Below are 13,920 nucleotides of genomic sequence, written 5' to 3' on the forward strand. Positions count from 1 at the left end.
AATGCTCTTTGAACAGATGAAAATTGTGCGTAGAATCCACATAAGACCTATATTAATACCTTCCCAATGATCAAACATTATTTCTTGTTTCACAGATATCATAGTCCTGTGCTAGCTGTTTCATTTGCATGAATTTGTAATGCAAATACAGATCGATAGCAAAATTCGTGTAAGAATAGATAGTAAACAAGTTTCAACACCAGCATACCAAGAGCCAAGAGAGCGTAAAAAGAACAAACCACACACAAAAAGAAAACATGTTTTTTTTTTTAGCTCTCTTGCCATATACTGGATAGTAAGGATCTATTTATAAAGTTCACAGGAAATGTTGTGTGACAAGGGCAAGTTAGCAAGGGTAGTTAACAGGCACTCTACTAATATGTACTATCATCAAACTCTGATAACATACATGTTATCAGAGTCGTCTTGTGTGACACGCTGAATCAGCACAGCAGCTGTAAGTTGCAGCACGCTTTTAATAGTTGTAAAATTGCAATTTGGAAGACCTGGTCAAAAGATATGGAAAGGGTAATTAGAATGGATCCAGATGCCAAAGTGCCATGTCTGTATTACTCCTTCATTCCACGTGCAAATTCCGAGGTAAGAGTCAGATCACCCACAATAAGCTATCTTAGCCTTTGTTTCATCTGTAAGCACTGGTATCTCTGTTTAAATGTAGAGAATTTAGACAGCCAGGGGTGACAATATTACAAGCATATAAAATTTGAGGCTTATACTATTGGTATCTATCTGTGACACCCACTTTTGAATTATTTTCTAGTGAATACTGCTCTGCTCAGAGGTCCAAGCATGTGTGTGAATTCCCTTGACATTTTATGAGCTGTCTTGGACTTATATCTTATTTTAGAAATTGTTAAATGAATGAATAACGTTTTTATGATTTTGCAAAAAACATGATCATCGTAAATGAATGCTAATGAGATGTATAAAAATCATCAAATCTTGAGAATTTTCACAAATGCACAATCCAGTCTAGATATGGTACAGTGCACTCCAGTTTGGTAATTTATGATGAATATATAGTTGTAACAAGCATTGCAAAAAAAAAAAAATAAAAAAAATCAGGTCTCAAATCTATCTGTTTGTACTGCACTGCATTCATATAACAGAATTTGGATATCATAAAAGAAAACTACTGGTCCTAAGGACTTTGTTAAATGGGAGTCACCTGTATGATTTTTAGCTAGTTTGTAGACTTAAATGGACCTTACATTTTAATAGGATGGGTCACACTGCAGTGTACCTTTCAGCCACTGAATGTTCAGACACTGATCCTTTAATAGTCTGATTTGTGTATGATCCAGAGCCTTTCCACTGTTGCAGTAAATGTTTCTCTAATCAGATATAAATAATGATCTCAATAGTTCACCTTTTTGAAAAGTGGCGTGCCTGGATATTGTAGACGTTTCACCCCCAGGGCTAGTTCTTTTGATCAGTTAACAATGATGAGCCATGCAGGGGGACAAAGTGCAAGTTCATTGTGTACAGAAATGAAGTATAAAATCCTTATCTCTGCACTGAGATGTGCACATTGTACAGAAAATTTGCTGCAGAGTTGTGTGAGGTAGTCACTTCCTTCAAGATGGAAATTACAGACTTGACTGGCATATTTTGGAATGTTATGGGCAAGTCCAAGCTATTTGATCACTCAAGACTGAAAATTCAAAATGGGTCAATCTACATAAACTTGGTATCATTTTAAAGCTAAGAAGTTAAAATACATGAATTTCAAAAAGAAAAAGTAAAAATCCTTCCGCATAACCAGCAATAAATTAATTAATCTGCATAAATTAAAATTTAGAGTAACGCGTGGGACATTCAAAAATTCTGCATTTTAAAATATATCTTTTAATTTTTACAAGTTTTTACGAAAATAAGTATGGTCACCTTAAGTCTGACTAACAAGTTATCATGACTGTGATTTTCAGTTTCTCAACTGATTAAATATGCAAATGAGGGATGGGCCAAAATTAGCATGTCCCACGCGTTACTTTTTTAGGTCATTATTTCTCATTTGCATAAAAGTTAATGATTTAATTGATCTGAAACTTTCAAAAGACCAAATTCACAATGGACCTAATCATATCCAAGAGATAAAAAGTTAGTCTGATAAATCTCATACTTGCAATTTTCAATTAGATTTAGAAACGCGTGGGACATTTTAGTAACGCGTGGGACGATTTGTGTACAAGTCAATGGAAGTGTACTAAATCTTAGTCTTCTATGGGAAATGTGTACATTATTGAGGGATTTTTTGTAATTTTCTGAATTCTGACTTGAAATTTGGTGAAAAACTCCACTTTGGATAAATAATTCACAAAAGATCATTACATGCTATTTTCAAGGTCACATTCAAAGTCAAATGTTAAAAAATAAAGGATAACACAGGCATTTCATATTTTTTATTATATCTATTGTTTTGGTGGGTCTAAATCATTTGAATTTGCAAGAATTTATTAGAAATACATCTATTTAGATAATTAGTACCCCATATTAAAGTTTCTCTGAGCAAATGTGCAATTCACATCACAATATTCATAGTGACAAAAATGTCCCACGCGTTACTTGTCCCACGCGTTACTATACCTATCTTTCTATAATTGACCTTGAGAGAAAACAGTTTCATGATTTTTTCTGAAATGTTTTGTTTCAGGTACAGTAATTGTTGTAGGAAAAGATGTTTGTAATGATTCTATAGTATACCAAGTATTTTCACAATAATTGAGATAAAAGTAAAAGAAGAAAAAAAGGACGATTTTTGTGGTCCCACGCGTTACTGGAGAATAAATTTGCATAAATTAAATACTGAACGCGTGATTCTCATTATTTCTATTGTTTTGAATGAAGATACCTACTAGCTATCAAAAGCAACCCAACATATGAAGTTTCAATCTTAACAGTGCAATATAGGGCTAAATCTTCTTGTGATGTCCCACGCGTTACTGGTGCAAAATAGCTTGGACTTGCCCTTTACTACTTTCCTTCGAGAGAAGGGGTAAGAGGTCACATTCAAATTCTCTTGCTACATTGCATACATATTCATTACTGTGTAGCTTGGACACTCTCAAAGGCATTATTTACCATTTGCAGATGAAACAAGAACCCAGCTTTAGTGCTTCAAAATGATTCTATAATGTGAGTTAGGGATAGAAAAAAACAGCATTAAAAGTATAACCAATGTTAAGTATTGTTTAATATACAAAATGTGGACAATAGGAACTTTGTAATAGAATTGTCTCGAGACTGAACGGTCTGCCGTTGCGGTTGAGTGAGAAAAATAGTGATATCTCCTTTTATTTTAGGCCTTATTGCAATATTTTTACATTGTAGGATGTTTTGTGATGCAACTGACTTACTCGTACACAAATGCATCACATGTGATAACTCTAACGTTTTTTAAATGACTGCTCCCAAAGATGTAAACAGTGCCTTTTAAGCTGGAATGGGAAAGTCAGACATACTGCTGTGGGTGTGGAAGGTGATTTGATTGAATGATTGGATCACCAAGCTTGTGTCCATGATAGGCATTAGATCGGGTAACTACTATTTTAAACACACAAAAAGTTGGATCTAATACTGTTTCCATAATAGCTTTCCTATTAAATCTCCCCCCTTCCGTCTCCTTCACTTTCCTAGTGATGAGCCTCACATGAACAGTGCCTGACATACGGTACTAATCGTTTGGTGCCGTGGGTTTATACATCAAGTTTTACCATGTATCTTGTTCTGATGATGAATTGCTACAATATCAATTCTTATTCCCCAATGTTGTCAGAGTGATATTGCAAGAGTGTTGTTTTGTCAAAGAACTGTTCAAATTGAATTGACTAAACTATTGTTCACAAATAAAACTGGAAGTATGCTCTCCACTTGTAAGCTTTTGTAATACAAATTTATAGCAATTATCCAAGGAACAGGATACATGTATGCATAAAATACTGCAGATGTTTGGTAATAACCAAAAGCATATGTTTTCTGTAACAGCCCAAACAATAATAAGGCTGCATCAGTTCAGGTTAAAAGAATTAACTGTATTTCTCAAGGGCTGTGTGAGTGATCTCATACTCCCCACAAATTTTCCATCCACGTGGGTTTCCCTGATTGAACTCATGAAAACATGGATTTGCATGTAAATCAGAATGCAGGGAATGTGTGACAGACAGAAGTCTTTCTCTAAAACTGTTGCAGAAAGTTTTGCAAAGTGATTATTCTATGGTATTCAGGATGCATCTTGCATTTAATAGATCCTGACATAAATGACATGAAGTTTCATGAGTGAATCATTGTAGTAATCATGATAACTCATGATTTAAACATTCAAAATAAGCCTCTTCTTTATTGAGCATCTTCATTTTCTCCTCTTACATGTTTTATGTTAGTGAAAATATTATCTAATAGACCTTATGCATTGACGTCATCACTCGCTTGACAACCTCTCGCGACGCCATCTTAGAGGGCAAGCGAGTCCTTGACATCGCAGAGGCGTGCAGCTAGTTATGTGCTTTTCCTATGCGCGCTAGCGGCGATCGCTCTACTCGCCGCCAGTCCCCAGGCTAGTGGCAGGTTTTTTTTACCATCAAACAAGTTTGACATGACATGACACATTATGCAGCAATATTTGGGTAATTTTCTCACATTGTGCAATCGAAATACTCACAGTAACTACAGAATTCCTAGGTTATATCGCAGAAATTTGTATCCATAGCACAACATCGCCGTTCGCTGAATGCATGTCGCCATTTTGAATTTCATTAGCCAATCACATGCGAGGTACGTGTTTTAGTAAAAAACACGTAGAAATCTACCTCACATGTGATTGGCTAGCGGATTCGTAGGTTGAGGTTTTTTTCATGAAAATTGTGCCAAAATGTTGGATATATCATTAACCTGGTGAGTGCAATGCATACATCAAATGTCGATTTTGCTATACAAGCTTGAATTTCCCGATCTAGGGCTGTAGATTACATGCAATAGAAAAGACAGTAAAAGAAACACCGATGTTGTGTGTAAATGCCCATTGCCTCGCGTGTAAAAGCACGCTCTAGCAACGCATCGCTTGCCCTCTGAGGGAGGGCGCCCTTCAGTTAGTAAGACCGTGTGACGTCATATGCATAAGGTCTATTTACAGTGTACGTGATTTAGCTGTTTTTGATGGTGTAATCAATGCTGCATACTGGCACTGGTCCGACAGTCCTTGACCAGTAGAAATGACTGTCAGACCAATAACTTTTTCAGTAATGGACCAAGAAAAAATGGAAAAACTGGGTACCTACATGTACTTGTCCGACAGACAAGTCCGACCAGTTAAAAAAAAAAAAATGGTTGAGTGCAGCCCTGCTGTAATTGTGTCTCAATATACACCCCTCCCACTAACAACGACAAGCACATGCTTCTAAATTGTGCATTGCAACTGTCAGTGATGTTCTCTGCACTACAAACACCCTACATACGTTGTACATTGTTTAGTACATGTACATTAAATGAATGATACTCCTCTCTTCATTATTTCTATCCAGATACTTGATCAGACTCCGGCAGAGCTACCGAAAGGGTGAGAAAGTTAATCACAATACACAAATACCATGATGATAACTGTACATTATGTACTCCACAAGTGACCAATAATTGTTCTTTCATGGCTTCAAGTTTACAATGTACCACATTATTCCCTCAGTTGCATGACAATGTTGCTAAAAATACAGTGCAACAATTTGAATAGAAAAAAGAGGCAGGATCCAGCCTTCCCAACTGCCCTCAGAAATAACCACTGGGATTCAAAGGACCTTCCAATGTGCACAATTTGCTCCTTTTGTTTTCACACAATTTTAGCATTTGTACCGCATTGTAGGTTTTAAGCCAATGTACATTTGTAGCAAGTACTGTGTGCTTTCAGTGCTGTACACTAGTTTTGATGCCTGCTTTACTACCATTCCCAGCCATTATATCACTTGTATTATGTACTATTGTAGTCTTTGTTTTTGTTTTGTTTTGATTTTGTTTTTGTGTTTTTTGCATGAATGCGTCTTCCTGTAAATACAGACTTTTTGACTACTGTGGTAGGCCATACGAGGTACCGTGATCAATTTCAGGGTCTGATAACCCAGTCAACTTTCACAACTTGTTTGCTCTAATTCTGCCTCAGTAGTGGGGAGTTGACTTGTAATGTACACTGTATGCACATGCATCAGTTTTGCTAAATCTGGTGACTGTCAGGAGCAAGCTGGTCTGTGGTTGTCATGGCAACTTTTGTGTTTCTACTGTAGGTATCTATGCTATTCAAGTGTGTTTGAAATACCGTACGAGCTGAAATTTTCCGTACAGATATTTTCGCGAATTGCTACTTGGAGGACATTTTCGCGTGTTTTTAATTTCACGGTTATGAGGGTCTAACTGAACTTACAGAGTGTACTTATTCGCGCATTGTTATTTTCTCATGTTGTTATTTTCCCGGCTCAAAGGCGATTCACGAAAATAAAACCACCACGAAAATTTCAGCTTGTACAGTACTGGGCTACCAGGGTCCTAATCATCAAACAATTTCATTAACCTTTGCAGGACAGGTCTGGTATATGATGAGAGCATTAAGCGCCATCGCTGTCCCATTGGAAGGTCAGTTGCTTGTTACAAGAAATGAACCCTCCTTTCCATTCAGCAGGTGTTCAGATGACAACTTGCTTACTGATCACCATGCTACATTTAGGTTCAGTTGTTTTTGTAAGAGTCATCTTTCATTTATCATGCTGTTGCACTCTGTTAGCTAGGATGGAAGTAATGAATGCACAGTGCTAACTGAAGAGCTCTGTGACCTTCCCCCTTTCCCGACATATTGTGGTTTTCACTTTAAAGGGATGATAAACGATGTAGCTTTGGTTGAGATTGGGAATCAGATTTTAACTTTTTGCGAGGTGATTAGATATCTCTTTTATATAGCATACAATTACATAAGAGGAATTAAAAGTTTATTTGATGAAAATAGGTTTTTAAATGGCTGAGTTATCCCAAGATAAATTAAAACAAAGTGGAAGGTGGGACCCACTGTTTATTTGGATCACTTTGTTTTGGGATATCTCAGCTATTTCAAAATCAATTTTTACCAAATAAACTATACATGTCTATTAAAGTGTGTCATTACAGTGCATGTTTCTCTATTTGCATACAATGGGTTTAAACATACATGTACTGTGATCATCCCAAAGCCTTGTCATGTACAAATGTGTAGTGTGTCACATATGAATCAGCTCAATGAGGCCATCTGTCCTGGTTTCACATATTCACTCAAAGTTCAAGTGGCTTTGAAGTCAAACACAAATCCTGCAAAAGGGGATATTTCCATACATGTTTTGCGTTTGCTCCAGTCAAGATGAATTTCACTTGTTGTTTCTTTTTGTGAAAAAAAGATATGAAGGAGTATTACATAACAAGCCAAAATATGTTGCTTTTATGTTTAAATGCTATTTTCATAATATGCAAAAATTTCCTCACCACAGAAATATCCACTTTTACAGTATAACAATTATTCAATAGCTCGTTTAAAGTGTGTGTATTTTTGTCCATATTTGTTCTGTTTTGTGTCTGCTTCTGTAGCAAGCATGGGGAGTCAGAATGCCCAGAAAGACTGACAGTCTGTATGGAAAGGCTGGAGGCGAGAGGACTTGTGGAAAGATGCATCCAAGTGCCAGTAAGATCAGGGTCCTCCCGTCTCTTTAGTTCACACATAGTATACAATATCTCTATATCCTCTTGATATGCGTGTGACCACTTAATGTCGAAGTAGTTTATACTGTCTGTTAATGAAGATACTACAAGTTGAAGGTTTATATATCTAGCGTTTTACACACATCAAATGTTCAGTCTTAAAAAAAAGGGGGGCAGGTAGATGATCACTAGTGAAAGTTTGGGGGGTTAAAAGTAAAAAAAAATCATGATTTTGGTAATAAAATCTAGAAGTGCATGTCTTTGCAGCAGTTTTGTCAACACTGACGGTAAATAACACTGATGGTAAATTGATATAATGGGAAAATTTCTTTTGCCACTGTATTTTGGGTCAATATGATATTCAAAGCCAGAAGTACCTGGATCTAAGCAGCATGGTATTTTGCAACACACTTTTTAGCTTCATGCCATCAACTGTTGTAAAACTTCAAGATCAGATTTTTCAAGCTTTTGTCACCTATGATTTTGCTTCTCTTCCCGCAGACCAGGCCAATCACAGATGAGGAAATTTTAAGTCTTCACAGGTAAATCCAGAGCTACTATCAAGCTCTGAAACTTTCATTGAATCCACTTTTAGTTTAGAACCCTTTAAGGATGAGCAGACTAGCAAACAAAAGTGACAGATATCTGTCTAAGATGCTGTAAATGCTTTGTGTATTTTACATTGTAGGATTTGAAATGGTTGTGACAGAAAGATGCATAGAAATATTGGTCAATGGTACGACTGATTGAAGAGCAGGACAATTGTATTGCAAAACACAGTTTTATCAGCTGATATCATACCAAAGTTATTAACTACAAAGGACCCCATTTATAGTGCGGGGCTAGGCCAAGCCGCGGCTGAGCCGCGGCCGAGCCCGGCCTCAATTGCGGGGCCGAGCCCCGCAATTCTGTCTGTTTACAGTGCCGGGCTTGGCCCGGGCCTTTAATTCAAACCTTTCAATAGTTTGTTGTAGTGGCAATCTGCTTGTAAACAAACACAATTTGGTAAAGTCTGGTTTCCAGACCCTTTGCCAACTGGATTCCGTGGCGACAAAGTCGCCGTTCGGCAAAGGCCTTTGCCAAAGGAAGAATCCTTTGCAGGACAAAAACACCTTAAACTATACTAGTTTTCGACGTTAAGGGGGTTAATATCCTGAATAGCGAAATGGTACGGGCAGAGGGTCTGGAAGCCAGACTAAATTTGATACCGCATTTGGCCCAGTTTACGTTTACACTGAGAAAAGGCCGGGCTGGGCCGCGGCGGAGACCACCTCCAGAGCGTGGCCAAATGTGCGGCCAATTTTGGCCCCGCATTTGGCCTTTTGCGCGTTTACACTGGAATGAAGGCCAGGCTCAGCCGCAGCCGAGCCCGGCCTTTTCACTCACTGTAAGCGGGGTCATGGGGCCGGGGAGTGCGGGGCTGGGCCAAGCCCAGCCTCAATTGCGAGGCCGAGCCCCGCAATTTTGTCCATTTACAATGCCGGGCTCAGCTGTGCTTTTGATTCAAACCTTTCAATATTTTGTCGTAGTGGCGCTCTGCTTGTAAACAAGCGCAATTTGGTATTGTCTGGTTTTCAGACCCTTTGCCAACTGAATTCCGTGGCGACAAAGTCGCCGTACGGGCAAAGGCCTTTGCCGAAGGAAAAAATCCTTCGCCGGACAAAACCACCTTAAACTACACTAGTTTTCGACGTTGAGGGGGTTAATATCCTGAATAACGAAAGATACGGGCAGAGGGTTTGGAAGCCAGACTAAAATTGGCCGCGCATTTGGCCCAGTTTGCGTTTACACTGAGAAAAGGCCGGGCTCGGCTGCGGCTTGGCTGCGGCCGAGACCACCTCCAGAGCGAGGCCAAATGCGAGGCCAATTTTGGCCTCGCATTTGGCCTTTTGCGCGTTTACACTGAAGCGGGGCTGGGCTCGGCTGAGCCTCGCACTGTAAACGGGGTCCAAGACCCATTTTATAGACCGAATAATGCACATGATTAAGTTTGTTATAATAGTGGAGATGCAGTGGACTCTGAGGTATTCACAATATGTTGTGCCTGTTACACCACACTGAATATACATTGTACCTTTAACCCTATTCTAACTGGCGGGGGGGGGGGGGTCAATTTGACCCCCCTGGACATTTCACGCTGCTATTCCGCAACACGCAAAGATTTTGCCGCGTCGTTTCTTGACTTTTTTCTTTAAAGTCTCTCGCATATTTTGAGACCTAATTTGCGATGTCCGGGTACACCGTTCTGAAGTTAAGTAATGTTTTGCATATGCATGTCAACCCGAAAATGGCTCAAATTCATGAAATCGTGTGCAAATCCAATGCAAATATGTTTTTCTTTTGTTCAAATTGATATAAATTAGATTATTTCAACTTTTAACCATTGAAATTAATCAATTTTAACGTAGATAAGCTTGAAAAAGTGCCTGCAACAAATTTTGGCAAAAAAACAATGGAAAACAAAAAGTCAAAAAACAAGGAAATACTTAAGAAATTAACATAACAATAAAAAACAAAAGAAACTGATTTTGATTGTGCTGTTTTTTTACAAGAAAATTGTTCAATGTGTCTTGAGGAACTCTTACACAAAAATTTAGCAATCATTCAGTCTTTTTAATGGAATTATAGGTGAAAATATGATTTCATGCGTAAATTTGCATAATTAATTTACTAAAAATAGAAAGTCAAGATGTTTCTTTTGTATGACCATGTAATCTTGTAGTTGACATTCGACTCTATGTTCAGGCAAAATTTTGCGGCGATCGCGCGATCGGCGGCCGAGATCTGAAGGGGGGTCAAATTGACCCCCCCCCCCCCAGTAAAAACCTGCTCTCAAATAACCCAGTTAGAATAGGGTCAATAGAGTGCACTGCATCTTCACTGATGCATTCTCACCTATATGCATTATTTGTATAATAATGTACATTGTACCTGGTCCTTAAAGACTGGTCTGATCTGGGTGGCTGTCACATGCTTTATTTTGTCAGATCTCACTCAGGCAAAGTCAAAATATGTTCACAGTGTATCGCACTCACATATCTCTTTTGTTTTTGTTTTTTCCCCCACTTACCATGTGATTTCAGCGAGGAGTATCTGCAAACACTGAAGACAATCAGTTCCCTTCCAGCAGATGAACTCCAGACACTTGCAGAGAGCTACGATTCTGTGTTTTTGTGCAATGTGAGTTAAACGTGACACAAGCAGATGAAATGTTTGCATTCCAGGGTACATTGTATGAAAGGGGAAGTCTATATACCAAATGCCCTGCTTCAGTGGTCTTCATGTGTCTGTGTCAAGGGAGATCTGCATTCCACAATTATTCCTTTGTGGCAAAGGGTTATTGTGATTTAAAACAATCAGCCATGCTGACAGTGAAGGGCAAGATACATAATGTACATTTGAAGCTGCTGACTAACCTGTTATATTTAGAGACGGCCTGATTTGCCAATTTTTTTTTTCATTTTTTTTGTTTGTTTTATTTTTTATTTTTTGTTAGGCATGGGATGAATTTGATGGGTTTTGATTTTATCAGTTGGGGGAAAAAAACTGGTTAAAAACGTGTAAGAAAATAGAATAATGTATGAGGTGTATTGTTTTATGCTTTCTGTGCAAATCTGATTGCCTGAGATACTGTGCAGGTACAATGTATACAGGAAGATACATTTACATTGTACATTCACATATTAAGTTTTTGCTGGTTTGCTTGTCTTTGTGTTTGCATAGCAAAGTTTCTTATTAGCAACTTGTTTGTGTACAATGTCAATAGTGTTTGCAGAATGCTAGTGGTGTTTGCAGATGGTGACCCTTAGAGATCTGAAATCTAACTTGCAGTATCATAAACTGGTTATGCTTTGATATTTTGAAAACTAAGTCAACATCTAAATTTTTTGTTTGACTTATGAGTGAGATACAATGTTAAGGTTTGCAGAACTGTATGTTCAAGAATCACAGACAAGTTACACTCTTCCATATTCAAACACATAGATTGGCTGCATGGCATCTGAAAGGAATTTGGAATTTGCACATTCAGCAGAAAACAGGTCATGTGTACCAACAGGGCAAATCAGTTGTTGTTGCTTTTTTTTTTTAATTCACTGAGATAAGCATGTAGGATGTAATGATTGTTCAACTAGTCCTTATGAATAGTTCTTGCCAGCACAAACACCTGACAGCAATAGTGGTATTTGGCAATATCAATGGAAAAAGATTGTTATTACATTCAGTGCAAAATAATGAAAGGAATGCTTTCCCAAGTGCTAAGTGATGGACCATTCTGGTCACCAGGTCTAAACAAGTTCATCCTTTGTTTGAACATGACTAATCAATTCCATAAATCATTACATGTATGTCAGATAAGTTTATGCATTTTATTGTCACTTGAAAACGAGTGAAATGCCCAACCAACTGAGAATAAAGAGAGGTTATTTGTACTCATGTGCACATGCGTTATGAAATTCGGAACTGGCTTATTGAGTAGTATCAGGAACAGCAACATTTTAGGAGTTCTGAAGGTCGTTTCAGTGCATGTGCTAAGAGCCAGAAATGTAAATAATTTGTTTTGTGCTCCCATTATTTCTTTCATAGGAAAGTTTTGAAGTGATCCGTTTGGTCGCTGGAGGACTCTTGAATCTTACAGAGAAAGTTGTGAAAGGAGAAGTATGTATATACAAATTGCATTGTTGCTTTTCTTTGCACAAGCCCTTGTCTTATACACTTTACACACAACACATCGAGATTTTACACAAAACACATCTTGATCCTTGTAAAAGTTGAAAAAAGAAAATGTGTTTGGCTGTTGACCATTTGGAATCCAAAATTTATTAGCTTGAGCCTGCTTTGGTATGCACTCAGTTGTCTGGGGCAATAATAGATAGACCAGCTGGATTTTAAAACACTGTAGCTAATGTCAGCCATAACTGGGAAGCTTCCAAAATGAGAAGAAAAGATGATTCAGTCAGTTGCATTGCTACTGTATCTCAATGCATAACTATTGTTAGGGCTCGGTCACACTGCCCAAAAGTCGCGTAAACGCATGAATCACGCAAGAAATTTGGTTGTGTGTGCTTGTCCATCGAGAATTTTCGCTGATTTATGCGACGAAAATCACAGATGAATTGCCCACGAACTACGGAAAGATCACGCAAAAATCACTGCAAACCACGCACTTTCAGCGCATAGGCACGCAAAGGCCCCAAATAGGGCGAATACGTGGTTGTGCGCGACGACTGAGGTCCACGGTAAACCATGCATAATCTGCGCATTATAACTCTTGAACTGCGTATGAATCGCGCATTATTTATGCATGAACGCGATAGCGGCAACATTATCGCGAACGATCACTGATATTTCACGCATATTTCATGCATCAGCCCGCGTCAGAACGACGCAAACTACGCAAAGATTACGTAAAACAGCGCAATGCTGTGTAAAGTTTTACGCGAAGCCGAGTTTTGAGCCACTGGCTAAGGCCCGAAAGTCGCATAGACGCATGAACCACGTTAAAAAATTTGAGCCTTACCTGATACATGCAAGGTTTGCGCATTTCATGAGTTTGTCTGACGTGGAACTTTCATAGTTGTCCGCCGATGTGCGCCAGATCGGCGCTTTATGCGATTCCAAGTTTTGAGCAGCTCAAAACTCGGCTTTGCCTAAAAGTATACGCAGTATTGCGCTGTTTTACGTAATTTTTGCCTAGTTTGTGTAGTTCTTCAGCGAACAATGCGTGAAATATGCTTGGAATATCAGTGATCGTTTGCAAAAATGTTGCCGCTATCGCGTTCACCGACGACTTTCCACTGACGATTAGCAGACATATATGACGTATGTTTCGCACTTATAACATCTACGTATCACTGAAAATCACTGAAAAAAAATAAATAAGCGCGTGTAATACTTATGAAATACAGTATTCATCGCATAATCGGGACAGGTTGGGAGTAGCAAACACGGCCCCTTTAAGCGGGGTGCCCGATTTCGCGATGAGCACTCACCATACACTAACGGCATACGACATGTACATTATGTAGTGCACACACACACACACACACACACACACACACACATGCATACTGACGTACTGTACATGTACATGAATACACAACCACGCTACCCCTCGGCGCGATCGACCCTCTAGCTGTCCCTGCATTCTCGCAATGATGTAGAGTAATCGCAACCGGGTTCTTCTTCTGTCGCCTCTCTTCGAAC

At 38.6% G+C, this 13,920-nt stretch overlaps 1 protein-coding gene across 1 annotated transcript in view; it reads left to right on the plus strand.

Moving 5' to 3' along the window:
• Window positions 1–13,920, plus strand: part of LOC140244965 (histone deacetylase 6-like) — an 89,222-nt gene that overhangs the window by 9,840 nt on the left and 65,462 nt on the right. Inside the window, exons 4-9 of the mRNA XM_072324576.1 lie at window positions 5,538–5,572; window positions 6,577–6,630; window positions 7,606–7,699; window positions 8,218–8,258; window positions 10,800–10,896; window positions 12,301–12,372. Coding sequence (XP_072180677.1) covers window positions 5,538–5,572; window positions 6,577–6,630; window positions 7,606–7,699; window positions 8,218–8,258; window positions 10,800–10,896; window positions 12,301–12,372 — 393 coding nt within the window. The remainder of the gene's footprint in view (window positions 1–5,537; window positions 5,573–6,576; window positions 6,631–7,605; window positions 7,700–8,217; window positions 8,259–10,799; window positions 10,897–12,300; window positions 12,373–13,920) is intronic.

This window comes from Diadema setosum, chromosome 2, assembly GCF_964275005.1.
Source record: "Diadema setosum chromosome 2, eeDiaSeto1, whole genome shotgun sequence".
NCBI lineage: Eukaryota > Metazoa > Echinodermata > Echinoidea > Diadematoida > Diadematidae > Diadema > Diadema setosum.